At 37.1% G+C, this 25,954-nt stretch overlaps 1 protein-coding gene across 5 annotated transcripts; it reads left to right on the forward strand.

The window, feature by feature from the left end:
* On the forward strand, nucleotides 1-24,641 carry TMEM156 (transmembrane protein 156). Of its 5 annotated transcripts, XR_014851771.1 has the most exons (8): nucleotides 1-128; nucleotides 4,466-4,747; nucleotides 6,253-6,501; nucleotides 8,561-8,668; nucleotides 11,663-11,776; nucleotides 17,098-17,201; nucleotides 18,071-18,170; nucleotides 23,348-24,641. XR_014851771.1 is itself a non-coding variant. In XM_085059162.1 (7 exons), the coding sequence occupies exons 1-6, from the start codon at nucleotides 29-31 to the stop codon at nucleotides 17,196-17,198; spliced, it is 954 nt and encodes a 317-aa protein (XP_084915288.1). In that variant the 5' UTR covers nucleotides 1-28; the 3' UTR covers nucleotides 17,199-17,205; nucleotides 23,342-24,641. The 5 variants fall into 5 exon arrangements, 4 of the variants coding, with proteins under 4 accessions (XP_084915288.1, XP_084915289.1, XP_084915287.1 ...); XM_085059162.1 differs by lacking the exon at nucleotides 18,071-18,170 and having other exon boundaries at nucleotides 17,098-17,205; nucleotides 23,342-24,641; XM_085059163.1 differs by lacking the exon at nucleotides 18,071-18,170 and having other exon boundaries at nucleotides 17,098-17,205.
* The last annotated feature ends 1,313 nt before the right edge of the window (nucleotides 24,642-25,954 follow it).

A 25,954-nucleotide genomic window follows, 5' to 3' on the forward strand; every position in this document is an offset into this window, starting at 1 on the left:
CTATGCTAGATGGGAGTGCTTCAGTGACATGTGCTTGCTTTTGAGAAAACCAGTAGTCTTCAGATTAGCACTAGGAATAATTACTGTGTTTATTTTGTGTTTACCTGAATTTTTCAAAATCCATGAAGGTGAGTGATCAGCTTTTAATACAACCTTTTATTTATTCTGAGGTCTGCAATTGAAAAGTTGGCACGTGCCTTCCTAAAAGCAATGGTTAGGATGCTGCACTCGTGTGGGCTTTGCAAAGGATATAGACTCCTTTTGCTAGATTTTTAACCAACAGAGTTAATTATATGTGGTAATTTGAAAGGAGTTTGTCATTCACTTACATACACAGCAAAATTTTTGGTAACTATTTCCATGCAACTGTATTTTTACTGCTTTCATTATGAAGAAAGTGGTGGAAGTGCTTATGTTCTTTTATAACAGGTGCTCATGTCCTCAAAAATAACTTTTTAGAAGTTTTTGTACTTAAATGCTGTAAAACATTGTACAGTTAATATCTGGTAGTGAGATGCTGTCTGTGAAAGATATGCAGTGGTAATCTTACAAAAGGTAGAGCATGATAGGTGTAACTGAGTAAAGCAAATCTTGTAGCATAAATGCCAAATACTTCTTTGTGATCCTAAAGGTTGATTCTGGATTTAGAATAAATGCAAAGTACACATTTTTGCAAGTTATTCATCCAGTGCTTTTTTAAAAAATCCATTAGTAAATTAATTTTAAAATAGTTTTGTCATATCCATTCGTAAGAAAGCTTTTGAAGAAATAAATATTAAAAAGAATCCCTTTAACAAAGAGTGTATTCTCAGACATCATAACATAATTCCTTTATGAAGAAAAATTTAAAACAATTAGTATCAAAATATATTGAGATTAGGTTACTTAAATTTTTTTCATTAACCATAAAGAATGGACATGTCAGTAATTAGAATATAATGTATAGATTTTTCATAGTTTATAAATGACCAAACTTGGTAATCTGTTTTAAGTTTTGAATATCAGAACATTGATAAATCATTTTAAGATGTTGGAATAATTAATGTTTTACCTCCATGCAGAAGTAAAAAAATTATTTGTAGCACAGATTATGCAAATAAACAATTACATAACTATTTCCAGAAGAAAACATTAACCTTAGTGTCAACCATCAAAGAATAATTACATTTTTCCATGATGATCTAACTAGATTACTCTTATTGGCAGTGTTTTAGGCTGCAATAGCGTGATCACTGCAATTCTGTCTTGATCACAGCATGTCTAAAATAAGATTGGAAAGTATATGAGCAGAATAGAATTATAGCTGGAGCAGCACAGATTCATATTTGGAAAATTAGAATTATTGCTGCATTTTGGATGTTTTAAAAACTAAATTACTATGTAACAGATTGTGTAATGGCATCTGAATTACATTAGAAAGTAAATATGTTGAATGATTTGTTCAAAATCTCTAAGGATTTTGGGTCTCTGGTTCATCAAAAGCCTTCTGTTGAAAACTGGTTTTATTTCAGATTTTGTGACAAACCTAAAATGTACAGAATTTTTTGTAAATGTTTCAAATTGCCAGTTACATCATGAGCCTTCAGCAGACAGAGTTGTTGGAAATCTTTGAGATATGAAATATAATCACTGGATCTTCCTCTGTGAGTGGTTCCTAAATGAATGTCAGAAAGCTCCTAATTCCTTGATGTCCTATCCCAGGGGAAGTTCCAGCATCTACTTGCATTCTGGAGAGGGAATAAAAATGGAAATTTCTCATTAAACAGCAATTCAGGGGGAAATCAATTTGCAAAAAACAAGCCTTTAATTTTTTTCAAAAGAGTACAGTTCAGCATTACCAGAAGTGAAATGTGTCCTTTATATTTGTAAAGCAACACACTTGTTTGGTTACGAGTCATTGGACCTTTAAATTACACTGATTTAGAGTAGGAGGTTGTCCTTTTGGAGTCTGATGCTTTCAATCCCAGTCCTATCCCTTGGGTCCTGCTACTTGATGGAGCATATCTCCTTTAATCTGTCAGTTGTGTATTCCCCAACTTGTACTGTAGGTCTTGTATCTCTATGATATTATGTGGCGACTACAGGTTCCATAAGGAAGTGGTAAAAAATGCAACTGTATATGCTGCTGCTCTGATTCAAACCAGAATACCACAGATCAAATTAAAAAGAGTCAAGACCATGCAAAGTGAAATATTTGTGATTTTCTTAATGGGAATCAAGTTTTTTACAGATTTTGATCTTCCCTGGGAATAATTTCATTTTAAAGGAATTGGATTTTATATGAAAAACCACCCCATAAATAGAGGTTTAATAGAAGATTCACAAATCACAAAACTTTTTAATATTGAGCATGTGGTTATAGGTTTTTGAATATAAAACAGTTTCCTGGAGTTATTTTGCATGGTTTCATCTCATCAATCCTCTTTACTATTCAGGCTGCCTGTATTCAGGTTTCACAAAACCCTTTCCATATTTCTTAAGTGATGTTTACATTTGGGACAGTGCTTCCCAGTCCTGCAGTAAGAAGCAAGCCTCTTATGGGAATGGTATGGCTCTCTGTCTGCCATGTAATCCACTGGGAAAGTGTAGTGTTGTTGCAGCCCTCCTTTGAGTGTTTAACAATCTATATTCCTCCTTAGAAAGGCCACAGACCTGTGACATGGAAAAAAAAAGGTGTTTATGCTAGATTGTAATTTGATTTGTTTTCTCAGTAGAGATATTTCAAGAGGATGGTAAGCACCCTCCTTAACTTGACAACATTCACACCTTTTCCACTCAGACAACATGCGTTTTACACACCTACAGTGTGGCTCACAGGCAGCTCTGGAGGCTGTTTCACCATTTGTAAAGTTCAAAATGGACTTCACAGTGCTGAACCTAGATGGCTGTCACAGTGCACTCAGCAGATTCCCAAGTCTCTGTACAGATTTCTTGGTGTAAAGGATATGTTAGGGAATTATGATTAGTTGCCCTTGAAAGCTGTAGCAGTGGTTTTAGACTGGTTGCCCAGATGTCATGGCTTGCCATAAGAGCAGGGTAAGATTCAATTTTTTCCTCCTGGCTCATCTCCACAGACAAGTTGTATGCAAAATGCCTCTTTCAGGTGGAAGAATTTGATCTCAGAAGTCTGCTCCATGCCCTGTTGTGTGGGTCAGATTGTAAGCATTTCGAGGAAAATGCTTTGTCTTGCCTCAGGGAAAGATGAAGCCCTAAATTTTGTCTGATAATTTTCCTTTTTATTTAAAAATGAACTTTTTCTTATCTGTGTGTTTTACATTTCAATTTATTATGTTTTATAAGGAGTTTATGACTCTCTCATGTAGTGTTAGTAACGGGAAGATAACTGACTTTGGCATTGGAGTTTGGATTTTATTTCTGTATCCTGTCTGGAATCCCTGACTGAACTGCTTCTGAGGTCAGCCTGCTGCTCAGTGAGCACAAGTGCCCTGTTGAAACTGTCAGATTGCAGCTGAGCACTGGAGCAACTAAAGGCTATATTTTGCTCTCTATACATAAAGATTTATGAACATATTGCTCCAGTTGCTCATAATGATAATTAGATACAAAATTTTCTCTTTATAGAGATGTAAGGGTACTGCTAGAATTGGAAACATAGCTACAAAACTATAGGTTAGTGCTGCATCAACTCTGGAAAGTAGTTATTCATAAATACATATTTCATGTTGGGGTTGCACAAGTTGTTTTACTCTTGATTTTTTTAATGCTGAAAATGTAGTACAAAGTTAACACAAGGAAAAATTTGCATGATAAAGCTCTACTGTAATGTGGAAGACAGAATCTCACTCATTTATAACTATGTGGTTTTTGCTGCTTGCCAGAGCTGCATTAATGTACTCCAGCTATAGTACTTTGATACTGAAATTTGACTGTGAATACCAAACCCAATGGTCATAATTAGAATTTGTATTTGTTGACTGAATATAAGAGAATGTGAAGGGTGTGGCTGGAGGATTCAGCAGCATTTCTGTGTATTTTCACTCTGGGGTTTCAATGTCATTTGGAAAGAAAGCTTTCATTCTCATTACAGCTACTTTACAACATAATTGCACTGGAGTGTTGCAACTGCACCAGGGCTAAGTTTCCTCTCCAAACATGCTTTTTCCTCTTTTGAAGAAGCACAAATGTGCTTTCTCATCTTTTGAAGAGCAAATTGGAGCAGCTTTGAAACAGGAATGTGACCAGATACCATTACAAATTCCAGTTGCTATTACAAGGGTTTTCATACAATTCAGCAAATAAAATCCAGCATCTAGGTTGTGGGAAGACTGTGCGCTTGCTTTCCCCTACAGCTGATGCATTCAACGTCCTGTTATAATCCTCAAGGAAAAAAAGTGCATTTCATTGTAAGATGGTTGGAATATTCACTACATGATGCTTCTAAGCACATACTTGTCCATGTGTCCTGTATGACTGTCTTGCTAATATAGTACTCTTTCTTTTACAGCAAACACTGTAATTGTGTCATGCATGGATACCTGTTCATCAAATAACATCACTTTTCCACTTTGTACTTTTAACAATTCCTACAAAAGATCAGTGCAACAAAGAAGAAAAAACCAGTCTGTTTTGCTGAAGGTCATTGTAAATAGTTCCAATTTCCAAGATATTCCATGTATTTGCCAGTCATTCAAGACAGAACAAGAGTCCCATACTAAACAGACAGATTGTGAATCCAACAGGGGTGTGAATGTTAAACATCAAGGATCAGGGTCAATAGCTACAAAAAGTAAGTAGAACAAGAGAAATACTTAATTTTGAAGTAGCTAATTACAAAATGAAAGACATGTTTTTATTTGGTATTTAAAAGAAAATTTTAATGTGCTCCTGTTTCTCTATGGTCTTTGCAAATCTATGAACAATGGGGGTTTTTAACTTGCCTTTGCATGGCTAGAAAATGCAGATTTTATGCCAGATTTTCAGTGCCATTCATTCCTGGCTGTCAGTGAAACATGTAGGTAGCAAAATGCTGATTCCTTTTGTTTGAGGGTCTTGGATAAAATGGAGAGGGGGTGGGGCTGTTAGATCATTATCTTCATGGGGCTTTGTACTGATCTGGAAGGAGGGTGCTGTGAAAAGGGTGCCTTATCCAGCAGCCGCCTGGAATATTCCTGTTACAAATTTGGCCTCTGCCATCTGGCTTTTATGCTCAGTCTTACAACCCATCTTTGTTCTTTTAATCTTGCTAAATTTTCTAAAGAAATTAATTTATTTCTAAGGAGTTGTACTTTCTGACAATTTTTCAAGCTGAATTTGCTTTTAAATGTCATTGTGGAACTCTACATGTAGATTGCTGGTATTATGAAGATAGGTTGTCAGCAAGTGTCTGAAGAGCTAATTCAGTTGGTAACTATTCCAATGGCAGCTATGTAAGAAATAGCCATTTTTGTGTTCGTAGTCTATGTTATCCATAACTGTGTAGTATCAGAGATGGCCTTACATGTTTTATAGAAAGCTGCACTGAATAAGGAATGGCACAGCAATGCAGAGAAGAGTTAGCAACACCCACATCTTTTCAGAGCAGTAGCAGCACATTCCTTCTGTGCCATATACACTTGCAAATATCTGGAAATCTTTGGGGAAGAGGATACCTCTTTCTAATATTGTCAGCAAAATGGGCAATAGGCCGAGTCCTGAATATAAGAAATTCAGTTCTTTTCCACTGTGTATTTTTCTTATTACAAAACAGCTGTCTTAACAAGTATGAAAAATAAAAAGTTGTATGTGGACAAACTCTGTTCTCAGTTATACCTGTACAACTCTAACACTTTCAACAATGTCTCACCTGTTTCTTGTAAACATAGCACAAGTCTCACAGCTTGTGTGGTGTGAAGTGAAGCAACTGACTGATAGCACACTCTGTGCACACTTCAAATCTCTATCATCATACGGCTTTTACTTGGGTTCTGTCTTCTTCATGGCCTGATTTTTGCCTGTTGCCTTTGACAACTGACAACAAAACCAACAAAGTACTGAAAAGCTGATAGTAAAACAAAAGCGGGGCTATAACTAGCAGGGAAAATGTATCTTGTATAGGTAATCAATGCGCTTTAGATCTGTTCAGAGTACCTCTACCCAGTATGCATTTATCCATCTTTTTTCATAGTCAGTGATGTAGAAACCTGTATGTTTTTGCAAATGTGACAGAGAAGAACTCACTGTTCTTTTTGAGACTTGTCTCTTGGTCTACCACTTGTTGTATAACAGTTTTGTTTTAATTTTTATTTCCAAAAGCAAAAGGCTCGCTTGAAGTGAAAACAGAAGATATTACTTATTTTTATAAATATTTTAATTTCACTACTGTTTCCAAGAAAGAAGTGGAGCATAATACTTACTACCTGATGGAAATCCACATCAACAATTCTATTGTCAGAGGAAGAAATGCAGCAGAAGAACAACTAAATCATTCTTGTCTAGTGGCAATGATGGAAGACCAAAATGACTGTATAAATATTTCGCTGCAACTGAAGTCTTATATGGAATGTAAGTTACAGAGGAGAGTCAGAATAGAAATCAAATCAAACACAATATAATCTTGCAAAAAATCTCCAGTAGGTAGTTCTCTGCTTTCAGCAAGCATTTGAAATATTTAAATATTTCACAAGAAGACAATACAATTTTGAACATCCCTTAGTTAAAAACAATCTTTAGTTGACAACTGATGATTTTTATAGTAATTTAAAGCAGGTTTAGCTGTGGTCTTTTTTTTTTACCAGGAGAAATGCAGCAAAGTAAATGTCTATACATTGCTTTTTACTTAGGAGCAACAGACTTACAAAGTGCATATGACAAAACCTGGAAATATAATTTTCCCTTTCGTAATAATGGCATAACCCTGTTCTCTTGGGGCTAAATATAAAAATCCCTGTTAACTACAGTGGTAGAAGAACTAGGGGGTAGGTTTGCCCATTCTTAATATTGTACTGCAATATCCTACTAAATGGCCTCACTACAGTATGCTTAAAAGATAAATTTTCAGCTGAACTAAGCTTAGTTTTCCCAGAGGACAACCTTCAGGTTTTTATATTTCTCTTTGTGCTGCAGGAGTTTTTTGTCTGATTGCCTGACCATGGTCAGGGCTTCCATTCTGTCTATATGCAACCCTTATAATTTGGAAACTGCTGAATTATACATTCATTTTGTTTTGCATGGCAAATGCATTTTACACTGTACCTTTGATGGAAAAAAACAATGGTTTTTGGAGCTGGCTTAACATATATTAAATAAGTCCAGGAAAAATCCTAGGAAAAAAGAGCATCTTAGGATTTTTTTTTGTTTGTTTTGTTTTTTGGGGTTTTTTTAGCTCAGTGTGTCTAGCCACGAGAGGAACATAACTTGTAACTTGCCCTGCTAACTTCTGTCAATACTGGGAGGTAATACTGATTTACCTGGGTAGTAGTTATCTCAAATTAACAATGAGAATTAACAACAAAACTTTTTTTCTCTTTATTTCAAAACAAAGCTAAAGAGATGCTCAGGGTTTTTGCTAAGCAAGGCTGATATGCAAGTCATCATAAGCCACTGCAAGATGGGGTAGAGTGCTCTGTTTAAAAGGAACCTAGATTACTGTATGAAAGATATTTTTAGTTCTAAATCAGGAGGGATGAACCATGGGGTGGTTGGCATTTTCCTCATGAGTTCTCAATGGAGAAGATACAAGGGAAGTCAGTGTAGGTCTAAATATACTGTTCTAAGTCAAGGAAAGGAAAACAGTGGTTTGGCTACAGTCTGTAATTTGATTTTTTATGAGTCATAGTAACAGCTGTTTTTAAAAGAATTATTTCACAGTGCTAAGGTATGCATTAATATGCAGCTGCCAAAGAAATCTGAAAGGCCATTCAAACAGCCAGAGAGGAAAGTTCCCCACATTGTTTCTTTATTGTATATAGTCCTGGCTTGTAGTAGTTATTGAACTAATTCCCTGTGGAAAGTGGGTGCATTTCTGCAGCAGTTGCTGTCTGAAAGAGCAGCCTACCTCCTGCATCCAGTCCCAAGCAATTCTCCCCAAAGGTAATTTTAGTTAAAGGAACTCCCCAGAGAGCTCCTGTTGGTGGTAGTTCCTCACTTTTTTAATAAGAAAATTTCTGTATGTAAAATCTTGCCGTCTCTCATATATGAAGATGCACCAGGAGGTTAAGAATTCCTGTACAGGTCAGTGTTGGACAGTGGATGAATCCTTTCAAGCTCTATCCAGACAGAGGGGACATATATTACCCTAGTTCTACCTTAAATACAAATGTTGATCTTTGAAGCATTTTGATTGGCTGAGTTGAAAAGTTTTCATTCATTTAGACACCTGTAACTATTTCAGCTGTGGGGAGATAAATACAGATGAAAATTAAGCTAAATTCTAGATAGGAAACCTAACACAAAAACCAGAGAAGGCTGAAAGAAAGAGGTATAATCTCTTTCTTTTGTTCTGTTTTGTTTTGCCTATATGTGGGGATAGGCAAGATCCAAAAACCTACCAAGATGAAATGTTCTGCTTTTCTCTGCCAGTGATTTGCTGCTTAATTTTCTCTCTTTTACATTTTTTTGATAGATCCAGTGTGTATGACGAAGATCACTTGGCTCACTATGATTCCATTAGTTTTTGTGTTTACTATATCAATTGTCATCTACAAAATAGTCCAAGAAAATAAACAAAACTGTAAGTAACAAAACGTGAACTGCATGAATTTAGATTTCTATGCATATAAAATATATTCATTTATAATAACAAAACTGTTGATTATTACTGTAGCTCAGACACTGATATTCTGATTGTCAAATGGTAAAAGCTTCTTAGAGACTTGACTGAAGTACTCAGATGATTGGTAGTATCACCTCTCACCTTTGAATTGTGGATGCAAATCCAAGCTTGTCGATAGCAAATTCAATGTGGGTTTTTGGTGTGGTGGGTTAGTGATAAGAGCTGGTTTCGCACTGATTTCAGTTGATGAAACAATTACTGTTAAACTTTGAGGAAGGTTTTAAGCAGAAATGCCAATGACCAGTATAAGCTGATTGAAATTACTTTTCCTTCCTGTAGATAATTTATTTAGGTGACAATAATGAAAAATTACAAGATAGATATGAGGAGATATACACTCATCTGTGTGTCCTAAAAACTGGCTGTTGAAATTCATTGGTGGTATAATCTCATGCAGGGCAACCAAGCTGTGCTTTCTTAACCCCAGAACTGAATTATGCTCAGATAACATTTCTTCTCTTTGCAATTATTACAGCAAAGAAAACATTGCTGTGATTTCTGAACCATCACTATTGATTATTCCAAGTGATTAGAACTTTGCTATGAGAGAACTTGCCCTTAGTTCAGAGACTGAAACAGCTGTTTCTACAGTATTCCTTCAGTCAAGACAGGCTCTTCCTATGTCATTCACTTGGGATACAGGCTGAAATCAGATTTACAGTATTTTTTCTAGCAATATACAATGAATAAAACAAGAATACGAGTGTAGGAGTACCCTGATCTTGAGACTTTTGAGCAATGAAGATGAAGTCCTCTGCACAAAATAAGTGCAGAAAATTGACTGCTTGTCAGCTGCTGGTCCTCATTTGTCTTCCCAAGTCAGAGGTAGGCGGTACTGGGAGTACACTCTCTTTCATCACCGTGAAAAGAATATTACTTAAGCTGTTACCTGAGGGAATCACTCTCAGGTGCTTTTCACTGCAATTTCCAGGGGCTTTCTGTGTGCATCAGCCCTGAGTGGGCAGAATACCTCCAGACAACTGGCATTTAGTTGCAGCTCCCAGGCAGATGTTCATTCCCTCTGTAGTTCAGAGGTGCTGGAAGGACACCCTGGTCACAGGGGTAATAAAACAAATGATAAGCCATATCCATTCCCCTGACCATCCTTACTGTATGCATAGGCAGTTTTATAATGAAAGAGCAATAGGAGTCTAGCTTTAATCATAACTGAACAGAAGGAAGAAGAGTGCCCACACACAAAATGTTTCTGTGATTTTTTTGCATAATGTAAATACTTGATGCATATATTTTTAATGAGTAAGCAAAGTAGTTGCTTGAGATATCAAGTTTGTACCCCCCACCCAAATGAAAGGAACTCCTCACCAGACTATCTTGCTTAAAATACATGATATTTTACTGATTGCAAGAACCAAATTTTGAAACCTATTTTATGTATGTAAAAAACCCACAAAGTGTAAATTAGGATTTTATAAGTGGGCTATTAAGCTCTCCAATTTAAAAGACTTTTATTTGTAATTTGAAAACTACTTATAAATGTGGTCTCTGATTTTCTATGCTTTGAGTCATAACATCCCATTTTTAATGCAGAACTCTAAGTAGTGATGATTAATGATTTACTACCTTTATTATTAAACATCACTTTTTTATTAAATTCAGATGTTTCAGAATCATCATGAAAACAAGCAAGGAGGAAAATATACCCTTTTGAGGCTTCTAATTACTTACTTGCTTCAAGGATACATTTTCTGTTAATTGAGGAAACGGTTTTATGAGTTGAATTTATAATACGGAACATCATAGCCACATCAATACATTACTGATAAAAAGACAAGCTCATAAAAAAATCAAATTTAAGGGTTATATATATATATATGTAATGATATCACCTTTAATTGCAAGTCTACATGCTATTTTTTTTCAGTGGTCCTCAAAGAACAGAGCAGAACATTACTATGTTCCTAAAACAGCTGTTACGAATTTTTCCAGCCATAATTCAGTTAGTAGTTTTTTCCCTTATTTTCTGAGCACCACTGAAAGCTGTTAAGAAATACGGAATTATTCATTTCCTCTTGAGACCTTGGAAGACATTCCGCTAGTCAGACTCTGAGACTCCCTAAATCATTAAGCTATTTTCATGAGTGCATAAAATAAACTATCCAAATAAACTTGGTGGAGGTTACAATTGATCCATGACAAAGGCCCTAAACTAGACATTAATTGTTTTGCCTTTCCTCTTCCACTCTTGTCTCATGAATGCTTCCAGAGCTGTTACAGTGTATAAGCTGTTACAGTGTATGCTTGGGGCTTCAGTGTTTTAGAGCTCCACTGGCTTTTTGTAAAAAAAAAGTCATGACCTAAATAATTTTGATTTAATGAATTTCTTAGCGTTCTCAAAGGAAAAAGATAAAACTAAATTCCGTTACATGGAATTGGAGCAAGCCAGTCAGCAGAAGCTGGCTGAGCCCTGGACTGCAGTCACTGTTGAAAAGGGCTAACCATAACAGCTGCACAACCATCTGCAATAAAGCCACTGAGAGCACAGTATTTGGAGAGCAGCAGAAGGATGGAAACACTGAGAGTTTATGAATCAGGTGCTGAGGAGCAACCAGAGATGCTTAGCGCAGCTCCATCTTTGCCAGTGGTGTGGAGCTTGCTCTCAAACTGTGCTTTTTTGGATATTCTTCCAAAATTTGTTCAAGGTACATAGTATAGAAAAAGACAAGGAATCATTTGAAAGGGACAAACCTGGATAGAGTTTCTAGAAAATTTCATTCAGGGAAGTACAAATCGTCTGGCCCTTGGTTTTCCTCAATACCTTATTCCAACACCTTCCTGATTTTTTGAACAATTCCCAAGGTGTTCAACACTTTAAGGGGTTTACAAACTTTCCTTCTAATCAGGGCTCATGCTAACAGATTTTGTTTAAAACAGATTATAAACACAGAGTAGCAGCATCAGTTTCTACTATTCTAAGAAGAAAGGATTCCAAGGATTCCAGGCATGAAAGAAGAACTGTATCTTCTGCTGAAATTCACCCTTTTCCTGGTAAGTAATATAAAAGCAAAATAAAATTTAACAAATCATGAGGCCTGAGGAGGTCAAGAAAGACCTTTTAAGACCTTCCTGTGAAGAGATGCTTCAGGTTTGTTCCAGAGTTACCTTGGTCCTATACAAATTTGATCTGGCTTACGTTAAGGAAACACTTTCTTGTTATAAAGAAATAATTTGGACAACAAAGCTATAAGAAGACTTACATATATCATGTGGGAATGCTTCTCCCAGTCTTCCCAGTGTGTTGCATTAATGACATTGAGTTTTTTAATTCTTGGTCATGTTGTGTGCCAGTTTTGAGGTTTGGCAGCTGAGTGCTTAGTGTGTGTATGAAAACTATGCAGAGATGTACACGTGTTTGCATGCTCTATGTGTTTGTGACTTGATAAAATCTGCTACCAAAGCATGGAATGGATGACTGTAGCAGGACTCAGAAAATGGTTTTGCTGGCACTTCATAGCCTATTTCTAGGTGAAATTACCACAAAAGGTAATTTTTGAGTTTCAGATAGGTAAAAAATTGTGGTCTTCTGAGAGTGCAGTATGTTAAGCACAGAATTAAATAGCATGGCTAAACTCAAAGTTTGGATTCTAGAAATTCAGATTTGGCATCAAATCTCTGTGTGAGGGGCAATTACCAGCTGTAGCTGTCAGTATTACTGACATTGCTCAAGGAGTGAAATGCTTTAATAAATTTCATGGTTTTGTGAAGGGAGCTGTATCTTTAAAAAGATTACCATGAACATACAGAATAATAGATCTGAATGGCAAACGAAACCCCTTTCAAAACAAGAAAAATACAAAGGCAGCAAATGAAAAAGATTTTAAATTTGACTAGGCTTAAGTACTTTGCTTTTTATCTCGTTAGTTCTTCTGGAGTAAGAGGAGACTCAATAATTTACATCTACAACTCAGTATTTCATGGCATTTCAATTTTACCTAGAAAAGAGTGAATAGCTCCTTGTCTGTCTGAACTCTCCTGTGAGTACAATTTATGCTCCCTGCTCTTAAAGCACTGGCTACCTCTGAGATATATTTATGAGCTCATTGTTTTCATTCTGCAGGAAAGGAATTACTTTTTTGACATCTATTGTCTTGAATAGCTTCACTAATATCATACCTGTTTTATCAGCATGTTCACAGTGGCATTTTTAAGGTTGTATATGCAAGGCATTTTTGATGATGGAGTCTTATGGCAACTCAAATCTAGTTTTACTAGATTTAACTGAAGAGAATAGGAATCCCTTGTTGGTCTGTCATTCTCCCTTCCAAGTGCCTCCCACTACAATCGATCCATGTAACCCAGAAAGATGCTTAGATGCATGTACTGCTATAATGGGATTTATTTTAATATAAAATTCCTTGGTTTCTCACGCTGTAGTTTCAGTCAATCCAATCAATTTCACAGCTTATACCAATATAATTTATAGTGGAATCAAATCTATATTAAGAGTTTATTCTTTCCACAGTTGCTAAGCTTAGGATTTGCTACCGTGATAATGGATTGTAAATAGCTACAGATGACTTTGTTGACAGCCCTTGACAATATTTTCACTATAATTAGAGCATAGCTTGCAATCTTGAAAAAACCCATTGAGATCCACTGAAGACAATACAATCACCCTGGAAACACAGTAATGGTTATATGAGAGGACATGACCATATATCATATAGATGAAAAGATGTATAGGTACTACTAAAAGGTTATTTGAAGTTAAGAAATTATAATGGAAGAAAAAGAGGGAAGCCTATATTTCGAGAATGGGAGTGAATTCCTAGGAAGCTCAGTAAATTACTGTCTCAATGTCACTGTGGTCCTACAAAAAGGTAATTTACAGCACGGATGTTAGTTTTGTTAAACTGTTAGTGGCTTTATATCTGTGAATCATTGTCATTAAGTCCAGTGACCAGAGGGAAGGGGGGGGAAATGTATAGAATGTTCTCTAGGGAAGGATTAAGTTTATAACCTTTCAAATTCCCAGTACTACAAAGGATTAAGCACAGGTAGTGAGGAGAGGGCAGTTTTATAGCATTCTGGTCATAAATGTTGACTAAATATTGTCTGTGCTGTTAAGCCAAAAAGAATGCACTAGACTGTGGGTTGTACAAAGCACAATTTCTAGGCTTTGGATCTGGTCCTGCCATTGCATTTACGTATAATTACAGTTCCTAGAATGATATGAACTGACAAAAAATGTTACTCTTTAAATGCAGCCACAAGACAAGGGAATGAAGAGAGGGTATTTTTTTGAGTGCAAGAAATAAGTATTTTTTAAGTGGCTGATCTGTATTTCCAGACACAGAGCATTTTCATCAAATAGAACTTGATAGTAATAACACATAGAAAATAACCCCTTGAAGTCACTTCTTTGCTTTGTGCTTACTATTGAGAATCTTAGTAGGATTCCCACATAAGAGACTTTTATTGCGAGAATTTCTTTGAAGAGCTTTCTTAAATTGAAGAGGCAGTAGATGAGGCTTTGGAACAGCTTAATAAATTAATAATGGCAATTAGAAGGACTAGAATATGTTCCCCACAGTGTTTTAAAAGAACTCAGATAGAAAATGCTGAATTGTCATTTGCAGCTTACTGCTTAAATCAGTCCTAGATGCATCGATAAAGGGAAGAAATTTATACTTACCCTGCTGTTACTTCTCCTCCTTAGCCCATTTTCCCTAAACCACTTTGGTACCTCTTCCACTACTTGTAACTGATTAAGTGTAGTTATTCTCACAGCATGTATACTAAAAAAAAAAGATAAGCCTGGGGACATGGCACAAAATTACTTGTTGGGAGCAGGCCAGCGTGTGTGAACTGTATGCTACATTACTTAAAAAAAAAAAAGAAAAAGCAAGAAAGCAAGATGAAGTTGTAGAGGAATCAGACTGCATAAATCAGAGCATTTAATACCTAAACTGAATCTGCCTTGTAGAGTCAGCTAGATTCATTCATAAAATTAGATAGGTTATACTTAAGTGGGAATTTATATTATTAGAATCCTACCACTATGAATTCCCATTTCAACTTTCTTTTCCTAGAGTAAGAATGACATTCCTAGTTTATTTTTATTACATTTTGAAAGTGGCATAAGGTGTGTTGGAAAAAAAGTCCACTCTCATTCCTGTGCTAGAATTGGACTATGCAGACATGGAATCATATTGTTAAAATTATCATGTTATTACTCTGCAGTCTGTGTGGGCAGCATAGTTCAAGCACAATGCCTTGTTCTCCATTGCTCAAACAGCATATTCTCATTTTCAGTGATACACCGTTGGCTCATGGAGTTGCATTTTGGTTCGTTACATTTTAGGATACAAATACAAGATCCCTTGACTCACTTGGCTGGCTTACAGTAATGCAAAGTTAATTCTGATGGATGGCAATTTTATAACTCATCCTGAAAGAAGAACATTGCAGGATCATAGTGACAACCAGGACTCAGAAAATAAAACCTCAGGCTTCCTGGCCTGCAGTTGTTTCCTTGACTGTTTAGACTTTGTGACATTCACAGCATTTGATATAAGTGGGCTTGACAGCTTTAATTTGCACAGGAGAAACAATAAGACAAATTTCCTCTCATTTGAATACCTGTATTGTTTTCTGTGCTTTCCTATTAAAATAATAGTTCCTTTCCCACATGATTAGAGGAAATAGAGGAATTTCTGCCATGTCTTGGATGTGCTGCTACAGCTTCAGGTTAGTTTACATGTTGACAATAGACACAAATGCTGTCTCAGTAGTGTTGGGTGGCATCCCAGGGTGTTCAGACTCACTCCTCCTTGTATTCTGCAATACATTTTCTTTTTAGCAAACAGAACAGTCAAGATACATCTTCTACTGCAGCAAATAAAAGCAAAGCCAAGAAAAGAGAAATTTGTTTAATCTTGGCCTAATGAAACATCACCTATTTGATTCTGGTCCCTCTCAATTCCTGATGTAGCTGAGTAGTTACCTTTCCCTCTGCAACTTACATGAATAATGCTGGGAAAAGCAAAGCTTCTCATAGTATTAAATATTTAACACAGACTTAAATGTTTCTGAGATACAACATTTCCAAGAAAATTCTGAAGCCTTATTACCACTTTGGGGCTTTAAAAAAAAATCAGATAAAAAGAAGGATAAAATCTATAGGGTGCAGGTTACTTTAGGGAGCTTTTTATAGCCCCTGTATGCTTTCCATAGAGCACTGATGCATAAAGGACCTTTTCTCTGCTCAGTTTGTATGCATGAAGAGCACTGTTACAGACAGGCACTCAAGGGGGTATCAGCCTATAAATTCCCATTCTCTCCAGGTTCATCCTGAGGGTGCAACAACATCCGTTGTTATTTTTTTTAAACCTAGCCCAGCCTTATTTTGACTTTGCTATTCAAATTCAGTTGCTTAAGTGCCAAGATCCAAACTCTACTTTCTAGTGCATTTGTAAAGAGAGAAGCCCAAATGATGCAGCCAGTGGAGAAGGAACATAGCAAGATATAAGTGCACAGTTTATCCTCTCGTTAGCTCAGTAGAAACCCAGTTGTAGGTTTACAGAAGTAATGAATAGTCAGCGGCAGGATGGACCTGGAGTTAAAGTATTATTTGTGTTCTAGAGTTGTTCTTTGAAAAATGCATAAACAACTCTGCGTGCTCTTGCCTGACAACTCTATCTCTGCATTTCCTTATCTGTATTCCACTGAGATACTGTATCAGGGTGTGTGTTGCCAGTGTGTTAAAGGCATCACTGCACCCCTTCCTGCTTCTCAGGTGTATGCTGTCATCTTTGTGGACACCTGGGTGATACCCAGTAGCTCTCCCTGTGTGTATGACAAGTGAGCTTGTGTGTGAAGCCATACCACATGTGCCTGTGCGGCAATCTGTGCTGCCCTTATGTGAAAATGAGTCAGGAAGTTCACACTCTAAATTTCAGGTGTTTCTGCTAAACTGGCCCAATGTAGGGGTTTATATTCTGAGGGACTCTTACAAAACCTCAAATTTGCATGCTTTTGGATTTTCACTACAATTTATTCACAAATTTATTCAACACAAATTTACTTGCCTACTTTCAAGCTGATTCCCTGGGTGACTTAGGATCAGCACATTGTAGTCCTACTAGTATTAAGACGAAGTTAAATACAAAACACATTTAGTACTGTCAGGAGTTCCTGACATGTATCTGCATCTCTGGGCACTGAAATCCCACTGAACATCTGTCTGTCCATCTCAGTCTTGTGTTCAGATAGGTCTCAATTATTTTCAAACTTGCATATGCAAGTTCAACACTCTGCAGATGTATTTGCTGTATAATAATATGGATAAAAATTATTTTAATTTCCAGCAGTGAAAACCAGCAAACAACAGATTGTACTTCCTGCACAGACCACAAAGATACTGCCTGTAATTCCTGAACAAGAGCATTGTCATGTGGATCAACTGTAGAAGGTAGGTAAACATCTTACAACTCTGATTATTCTGATTTATCTCATATATTTATAATTAATAGTATGCAGTATCTGCTCAAAATAAATTACTACTTCTTCTAGCCAACTATGTGAGATGAAAACAATGGATAATGTGTTTTGTGAGAGCTAGGTGGCAGGAAAAGAGAATAAATTTTCCTTCTACTACCAAAAGTAATCTATAATCACATGTGTTAGCCTATTAAACCCTGTTTGTCTCTGCAGGCCCCAGTGCAAATTCTGATACTTTTCTTCTGGCATAAAATATGGCATCCTAGACTTCAGCATTGTGCTGACATTTGTTTCTGACAAGGGAGGGCAGTGGAAGAAAACAATTTGCAAATGATCTCTGAAGAAAATTCCATATTTGAAATAAATAACTTGCTGATGAAATTCCCCAGGCAAAAGAAATTGATCACTCTGTTGTTCTTACACCAGTTAGAAGGAATGACAAGAAGCTGATTTCTGTTCAGAACTAAAACTATTCTCCCACTCCTAACCTTCTGCAGCCCTTGTGCTCCTAGTAATTGTTTCAGGAAGTCCAGATGTAAGGAAACAAATCTGGAAAAAATGTGCAGTAAGAGATATTTCTTCCTGAAAATACTTGTAATGTCTTAGAAACAGAACAGATGCTACTTGAATAAGTAATACAGACTAATATTTCAAGTGCATAGACAAGGTGATGGCTACTTGCACACATAATATTATTGTGTATTGTGAATTTTTTGGGTTAAAAGCTTAAGGAGGTTCTTCTTTATATCTATTTAAATTGGATGGAGTTTTATTGGTAACTCAATATCATGTCATGCTACCTTTTTGTTGTGTTTAAAAAATTGATGTACTGAAGAGCAGTTTGATTTTTGTGCTTCATGTGGAACTGTGAAGATGACATTGCACATTGAGAACTGAGCTAAAGAAAACATTTTGAACAGCTTTGCTGACAGAAGATGAGGTAATTCCATAGTAAATTAATAACTGAGCTAGATAATTTTTTGGTGTTTGAATGAGACTAGCTTATTTTTACTTTTGGGTTAAAAAGAAGACATTTCTAAGGTTGTAATAGGATGTGCTGCTAAGTGGGTGCTCACCTGTATTCAGTGCTTTCATTTATACAGTACTACAGCTGATCATTAGCATGCTTTGTCCTTCCAGGATGTTGTGTTCACCTAAAACTCATCTTTTAGAAGCAGTGGGGAAAAAAAGTCATGGCCCATTCCCATACAAATTTAACTTTTGTGTTGATAGAGGTGAGAGTAACTGTTGGTGAGAGTAACTGACCTTTTGCTTTTATTACCTTAACTGTTGTGAACTAAAGGATGGAAAGAAGAGATGGAACAACTTGTCAGATTTTTGGTTGTTCTGTGAGACAATATATGAGATCCAGGACACTACAATATTAAGTATTCCCTTTCCTTAATCTCTGTGTAAGTGACTGAAAGAAAAAGATTGGGTATCTTGAGCAACCCCAAAAGCCTTGTTCAGTGCTATATAGAGGAGGGCTTGCTTTTCCAGATAGTCTTCCTGTCAAGAGGAACAGCTGGCAGTGAGTTGAAATGCAGATGTGATATGTGTGAATAATGCTGAAGACATTAAAAATTGTAATGTTACGTGACATTGTGTGGAAATATTATTAAAGGATGTGGCTGCAGAAACAGAAACTTAGATCTAGATCTTACCTTTCATCGTGTTAGATTTTGAATACATTTCTCAAAAGAGTACTGTCTCAGAGCTAAGTACTCTGTGAAAATAATAAAAAGCACTTTCTGCTTTAGTTTTGCTTCACTTCCTGCAAAAAACCCCCTTCTTCTCCCTTCATCTGATAAGGTCAGATTCAGCTCATTACTGCTTGTGTCTGTGGGTGGCTCAGTTCCAGGAAAGCTTGCTAGCTGTGAGTGCTCTTGGTTATTGAGGGGAAGGAGATTGTGGTCTGCGTTTTGCATGAGTGCTGGGTTTGTCTCTGTGAAGTCTCTAGAATGCTGTTAAAGACTTGTTTGCTTAACAGGGAGGAGCTGTATTACAAGTACTGCACATGAAGGCTGAGTACGAGGCTGGAAAAATGCCAAAATGATTAAATTCCCAGAATTGCCAAAGACAGTTCTAGACTACATCAGCTTGGTAAAGCATGTGTTTTTCTCTGAAGAAGGAGGTGGGGTGGAGATAAATATTATGTACCAGGGAGCTTCTTGATCAAAATCTGTCATCTTTGTGTCACTGACAGCTGCTCCCCTGAAGCATGTGCATTTCAGACCACCAATACAAGAGCCTCAAATAAGGAAGGGTTCTAGGCAGAGCTAGAAACCTGAGAGCTCCACTGGGGATAGTGCTAACATCTGCCCTTCCCTGCCTCAAACCTGGCTTCTGTCCAGTTGGTAAGAGCTACCTCAATGCCTGCCCTGAATCAAACAGGCAAGATGAGTTATAGTTTTTCTCATCTCCAGCCAGCTGAAGCTGCACTCAGAGAAATCATTAACCACACCACAGAGTGTTTGATTTCTCTGTCTGGAGACTACCTACACAGCAGTTGTGATGGATGTAACAGAGGTTGTGAGGAAGAGAAAATGTAAAAGCAAGGATCACTCTGATCATGATTGTTATTGCTAGTGAGCTGGAGAACCTGCTGATGGCCTCAGCAGAGGCCCTTAACACAACACATTGAAAGATGGAAGGCTGAACAACACCGTTTTTAGCCACAAGAATGGCCAGGAGAGACCTATTTGCCTATTCTTTGCTTGTTGCTCCAGTCTGCAACAGGGAAGTATTCCTCTTGTTAGTATATTGAGAGATATATCAATAATGAATTACACATTGCAATTTTCTGCTCTTTTTCTTATGTCAGAAAAAGACATTTCTATAGATGTATTTTTTAAGTTTTTAGACTTAAGACAATACTGTTGATTATAAAATGCAAGTATTTTGACAAACATATGACCATAGATGTGTGGCCATGTTAATCAATATACTTACATCCCGTGTGTGTGTATATCTATATTAATATTCAATAATATTCAATAATCAAACTCAAAGGATAATTGAAGTAAGAAATTTAAGTGGGCGAGTAAGAGCCAAATCACTGTATCCATATGTAAGATGAAGGTGTTGGAGCATTCAGAAATATGGTTTTGTTGATGGTTATTCCTGAAATCATTGTTGAGTAGGGAAAGTTTTGGCTAAATGTGCCCTTGGAGGCTTAAAGAAGCCTGCCTCAAGTGACTGTCTCTCTGTGTCCTGCCCTTGTGACAACTTGTCTTTCCCCAGGAAGGATCCACGTGGAGTCTGGGCAGACTAGCTGTGCAGGGCTCACTGGCTTCTATCACACAAAAGCTGCACTTCAGTGTTAGAGTGATTAGGGCAGAATAAAAGCCACGTGCCTATAGCATGAAGAGAAACTGTGAGCCTTCTCCTGAAGTACCACTGTCCTCTGCCTGTTTAAGGGGAAGCAGCACTGTATTCTCTGAATAGAAGGCAGCATTAATAGATTTCATCAATGAATATGGACAGAACAGTGTTCTGTTTAGGGAAATGAGAGGCAGAGACCTGACAGTTCATGGATGAAGTGCTGCCATTTTATGAGGAAAGAAAGAAAGAAAGTAAGAAAGAAAGACCAACCCAGTGTCTCAAAGCCAACTCTTGTGGACTTTTTTTTCTTGAAAGTGGCCAGTGTTATGCTTTGAGCTGATGCTAAATCAAATTCACATAAACTGGTCACTTTTATCCAAACATTTTATTTACTGCATCAATCTCTTTGACAATCAATGCCCCAAGGACAAAAAAAAGAATCTTGGTATCCTATATCCCATTAATTCTTTTAATAAAACCAGTAGGTGTGTCAAAGGCTGCATCAAAGACAATGAAAGTTCCACATCAGCAACTGCCAATGATTTTTAGTACACTTTTTGCCATCTGTCTTTGTAAAAAGCTTTGAGATCCTTGAACACATAAGGTGCTTCACATCTCTGTATTTCTTTCTGAATGCCAGCAGAGCTGTACAGTTACATAAGACAATTGGTCTCTGGTGAATATAGAATTTAAGGCACAATCTTAATCTTCAGGTGAAATGGATTATAAAACTGGAACATAACGTAGATGACAGGTAACTGGCAGGGATGACACATGGTGTATGGCTAAAAAGATGAAAACCTCTGTCAAAGAAATTGTAAAATAGAAGAATTTGATGGGTCCCTTTAGTCTCTTACAATCTGAGAAGAATGTTGGCATGAAACCCTCTATGGATTATTCAGTAAGTGTGTGAGAAGCTGACTCCTACCCAGCTATATTCAGAGTATCATCACTGTCACTGTTTCCTAATGAAACACTCCCCTAGAAAATCAGAAATTTCATTGTGCATATTCTGGTCTAATGCCAGGAAATTTCAGTGCAGGGTAATACCTCGGGTATTACCTGGGCTTTGGCTCACACCCCTGCTGCCTTTCTGAAGAGGTCCTCAAATGCCATCATTGCTGAACTTAGTAGCACAAACATAGTGCAACTAAAAATATTCTTTGCCTGTTTTCCTTATGTGATTTTTGCTTAACAAAAATGTTTTCACATTTAAAAGAATCTCTTTCTCATCTCTCTTCAAGCAAGACACCCACACAAACAGAAGACAGAAATAATACAGAGAAAACAGTGAAACTCATAAGACATTCTAGCAATGGCATGTACCAAATGTGCTCAGGAATGAGGGGAAGATTACAGTTAAGCTGTTTTCATGCAGGTCTTTGTAAAGAACAGGAGGTGTAATTTCAAATTGCTGGGATGCTTCCAACTATCCTTTTGATAGTTTTTCTGAAAAGTGTAATTTCAGGGCTCAGAAGTGATAGTACTGTGGTTAAAGTTATAATGAAATTTAGCGTGAAGCTGCTGAAGAGGAAAGTTCCTACTAATACTGGTCTACTGGTTTTGCTGGTTGGCCATTTTTGTTAGACTTCATTTTTCATACTGTAATTCCTGTTGACAACTATGATTCTATGATTTATGCCCTGATGCAGCTTTAAATTGTTTTCAGAACTGTATGCACTCAATTATGTATTTATTTTTTAAATGTCATGGAAGGTAATGCTTCCTGCTTCTGCTTCCATAAGAGATTCTATTCTTAATTGTACATTAAAGTGACAACTCCTCTCAGTACAGAAGAGCTCACAGAATCAGATTTCTAAGCACATTCCAGGGTACTTGGCACAATTACTGGGTCCTGCACTAAATGCATGCCAGGATGTGTTTCTCTCCAAAAGAGACACGAAGGATTTCCAAGGGAAGCACTCCTGCTTGCTGGCAGAACCGAACTGTAAGGAGCACTGTGCAGGCTGTTAAAACCCACTGCTCCATTAGCTGGCATCAATTTTTGGTGCAGTGTATCCTGCCTACACTTATCACTTTCTAGCTCACTTCAGCAGCTGCTGCCTCCAGTACGATTTCACAGCCAAGGAACATTTCTGAACCCAGTTCCAATGATGTAAAAGAAAATGTAGACAGATGTTGTAGTTGGGCCTGCAGCTATGGGAGCTACCAGAATGGGTGACAAGCTATATTTGCTTTTTAATCTGTGTGCAAGTAAGAAGTACAGAAATCCTGTACTTCCACCCCACCTCAGTCTTCCCCTGTAAGGTAAACTTGATAGGAATCTGTGAGCTCTGGGAGCTGCAATCCAAATTCAAAAGTGTCATTGATAATTAATGAGAAACATTTCACTTGGGAATGTGGAAAAAGCTGCTTTTATTTTATTATTTCCAAATTTGTCCTGCTGTATAGCAGTACAGAATGGGAAATGCAGTTGCACACAGAAAAGCACTTGAGCCAGGTGGATGTGGTGAATATTTCTGGCTCTGCCCACCCTTCCATTGCCAGCTTCCCTGGAAATGGGAAGGCCCAGTGTGCCTCACTCAGGTTCCTGTATCACTCTTGTGCCGCAGGTACCTGAGCCACTACTCAGCTGTCAAGCATCATTCTCAGGTCTTTTGCTCCAATTTGATATGCACTGTCTACTTCATCTGCCTCTTTGTTACAATGTTGTTTTCTTCTGTAATAAAGAGAATTCATTACTTTGAAAGTCAAAATCATGACATTTGAGATAAATTAGGGAAGATCTAATTAACCTCCTCTATTTTCTGACACTATATTCTTTAGTTTCAGGTATCACCATATAAAATACCAGCACTACTGGATAAAAGAAGATACATCATACACCACAGAAGAAAGCATCCCCAATTCCAGCTTGCGGAGCTATGTTATCCATCTTTTCATGGGAATGCCATTTATACATTTAAGTTGACAAGCTCTATTTTGTCCATCATCTGAAATATTTGGTATTAAGAAAATATGAATGATGGACAAACATGTTTTGCTGCAGAAACATCTTCGACAGGATAGAATAGATTTCACATCTCTTTTCTGTGCATTCAGGATTTATACTTAGTTATATGGTTGTGAGATAATTCTTGTGATAATTAAATTTTTTTATCAGAGCAAAAATTTATTCTATATATTCCATAGCATAAGAAGTCTGTATAAAGTTAGGAATTATCCTCTATTTTCATGAAATGAGCATGATTTTCAACCTACTTAATGCAAAAGATAGTTTCTAGCTGTTGAGAAAGGTGGCTGAAGTATCACAGAAGGAAAGAATTCTGTAGCAAACACATTAGTTTCTGCAGTAAACCAGGAAGGCCATCATAATCTGTGCAATATTTTAGTGGATAAAGAACAAAATGTGGGAAAATACTAATTTGGCTTCAAATCACAAAATCATTATTTCTGTTTTTTAATAACTCATTAAGACATTAAATGGGTTTGTACTTTTTGAGAAATTGCATTTCCATCTTTTGTACTAGCTTGGGTCATTAGCATTCAGACTCATTATCTCTTGGAACTTTTCCCTATTTTCCATTTACTACTGCTCCTCTGAGTGCAGTGGAGCTGTTTGGGCTGAGCAGGGTCCCAAACTCCTTTGGTGCTAACTCATGATTTGTGGGTACAGCTTAGCCATCAATTACTAGGCAGAGACAGCAACTGCCAGGACTTCAAGCTCCCCTGTGCTAAATCCATCAGGATGAACAGATTGTAAACTGCCCGTTGCAAACATGATAGGCAGCAATTTAGCATCAAGTTAATACTTCATTACCTCCATTCCTTACATTTATCTAGCCTTTCTCTCCTGAAGCTTTCTGAAATTGCATTTTCCAGTCTGCACCACGTAGTTCAGATTTAATAGGAATAGCTGTGAATGCGAGCTTCTGAATGATTTGAGGGCATATGGAATTTTTTTATATTTAGTTGGATGAGTCTGATTGTTTGTTACCATCTTATTAAAAAAAAGAGAAAAATATTTTCTTGATTTGGGGGCATTTTATTGTTTGTCTGTGGTAATAACTTAAAGCTTTTCAGAAGTGGAGTTTTTAATACAGCCTATAAAGTAAACCTCTCACAATTTGTTTCTGGATTTTTTTTTTTTTATTATAGAAAGCAACTTACAGATGAAGAGACATATTTATCTCAAGTCACTACAGTGTTGCTAAGGCCATTTTAGTCAGCGTTTAAATGCTTCAAGTGATTCACACTATCGCTTTTCCTCTTCAATAATCCAGAGATCATGATAGGAAGAGCCCTGCTTCTTGTGACCTCAACTTAATTTTCTTTTTCCTATAATTTAATTCTATTATTATTCTTGTTGCCTATAACTTGCCTCTTTTCCTTAGACAACTAAACTGTGACTTGCAGTTTTATTACCCATAGTTATCCCACAGCTCTCCAAGTGTTTGTTTTTACTACCCTGGAAGGTTCCATCTTCCAAGTTACCTTTAAAAACACCACAAACAAGAAAACCCAAAAGGCTCTTACAAGCTTTTAATGTCTGCTAAGTAAAGCTTACCTTGTCTTTTAAGTATGATCCAAACTACAGGAAATAGTGGAAGAATGGGGGGACATTGTAAGGATGGTAAGAAAAAATGTGATACTAAAGTAATTCGGGTTGAAAAGGATCTCAGGCAGTCTCTGGTCCAACCTCCTTAACACTGAAGGAGGAAGAGACTGAAAAGAACTGGTTTAGGGTCTTGCCATTTTCTCCTGAGATTTGGTTTCTCTCCTCCCGCATCCCTGTAACCCCTGTCTTCATCTCTGGCTTGGTCAGAACTGAACATGTGGGGAGACAAAGGATGTGCTGGTGCAGCCTCTCAAGCACAAGATGATGAGCAGGAGGGAAGAGCCTCAGAAACCAGCAAGGGCAAGGAGACATGAAGGTGGAGGACAGGGAGGGGTGAACAAAATTGGTGGGGAAGGTGGAACTAATAGAGGAGAGAACATGCAAATTGGACATGGGGCTGAACTGGCAAAGAGAACTGGAGGGAAGGCAGAGACCACCTTAAATGCCAGCATCAGATAAGCTGGTGATATGGATTCTGAGATCACAAAGGGCAAGAAGAGCAGGGCTGCATACTCCCAAATCCACTAAATGGGTTAAGAGGCTTCTGAAGGTGTTTAAAGATTATTTGAATTACCTGGTGTTCTGGGTGCATCCTCAAGAGGCTGTAAAGTGAAGCTGTGAAGAGGAGATCAAAGTGCAGAAACTACTAAGGAGTTCTTTGCAAATGTGTGCTCAGGGATAGAGGGAGAATGAGCACTGCACATCCAGAGGAAATGAACTGTCTTCTTTCCTTTGAGCTCTTCCTCTTTTAATGTTCTCATCTTTGACTTCTTTTAAGTTTATACAGATTTTCATTTTACTTCAGAAGTGTGTTATTCCAG

Source organism: Lichenostomus cassidix, chromosome 4 (genome assembly GCF_008360975.1).
Source record: "Lichenostomus cassidix isolate B80296 chromosome 4, HeHo_3.0, whole genome shotgun sequence".
In the NCBI taxonomy this organism is placed as follows: domain Eukaryota; kingdom Metazoa; phylum Chordata; class Aves; order Passeriformes; family Meliphagidae; genus Lichenostomus; species Lichenostomus cassidix.

What these genes read in the sequence shown, in the direction of transcription:
- TMEM156 (XM_085059162.1), top strand. Translation starts at nt 29, where the DNA reads ATGTGCTTGCTTTTGAGAAAACCAGTAGTCTTCAGATTAGCACTAGGA. An exon ending in CCAAGAAAATAAACAAAACT is followed by an intron (nt 8,669 to 11,662) that starts GTAAGTAACAAA and finishes TGTTTAAAACAG; the next exon opens with ATTATAAACACAGAGTAGCA. An exon ending in TGAAATTCACCCTTTTCCTG is followed by an intron (nt 11,777 to 17,097) that starts GTAAGTAATATA and finishes TTTAATTTCCAG; the next exon opens with CAGTGAAAACCAGCAAACAA.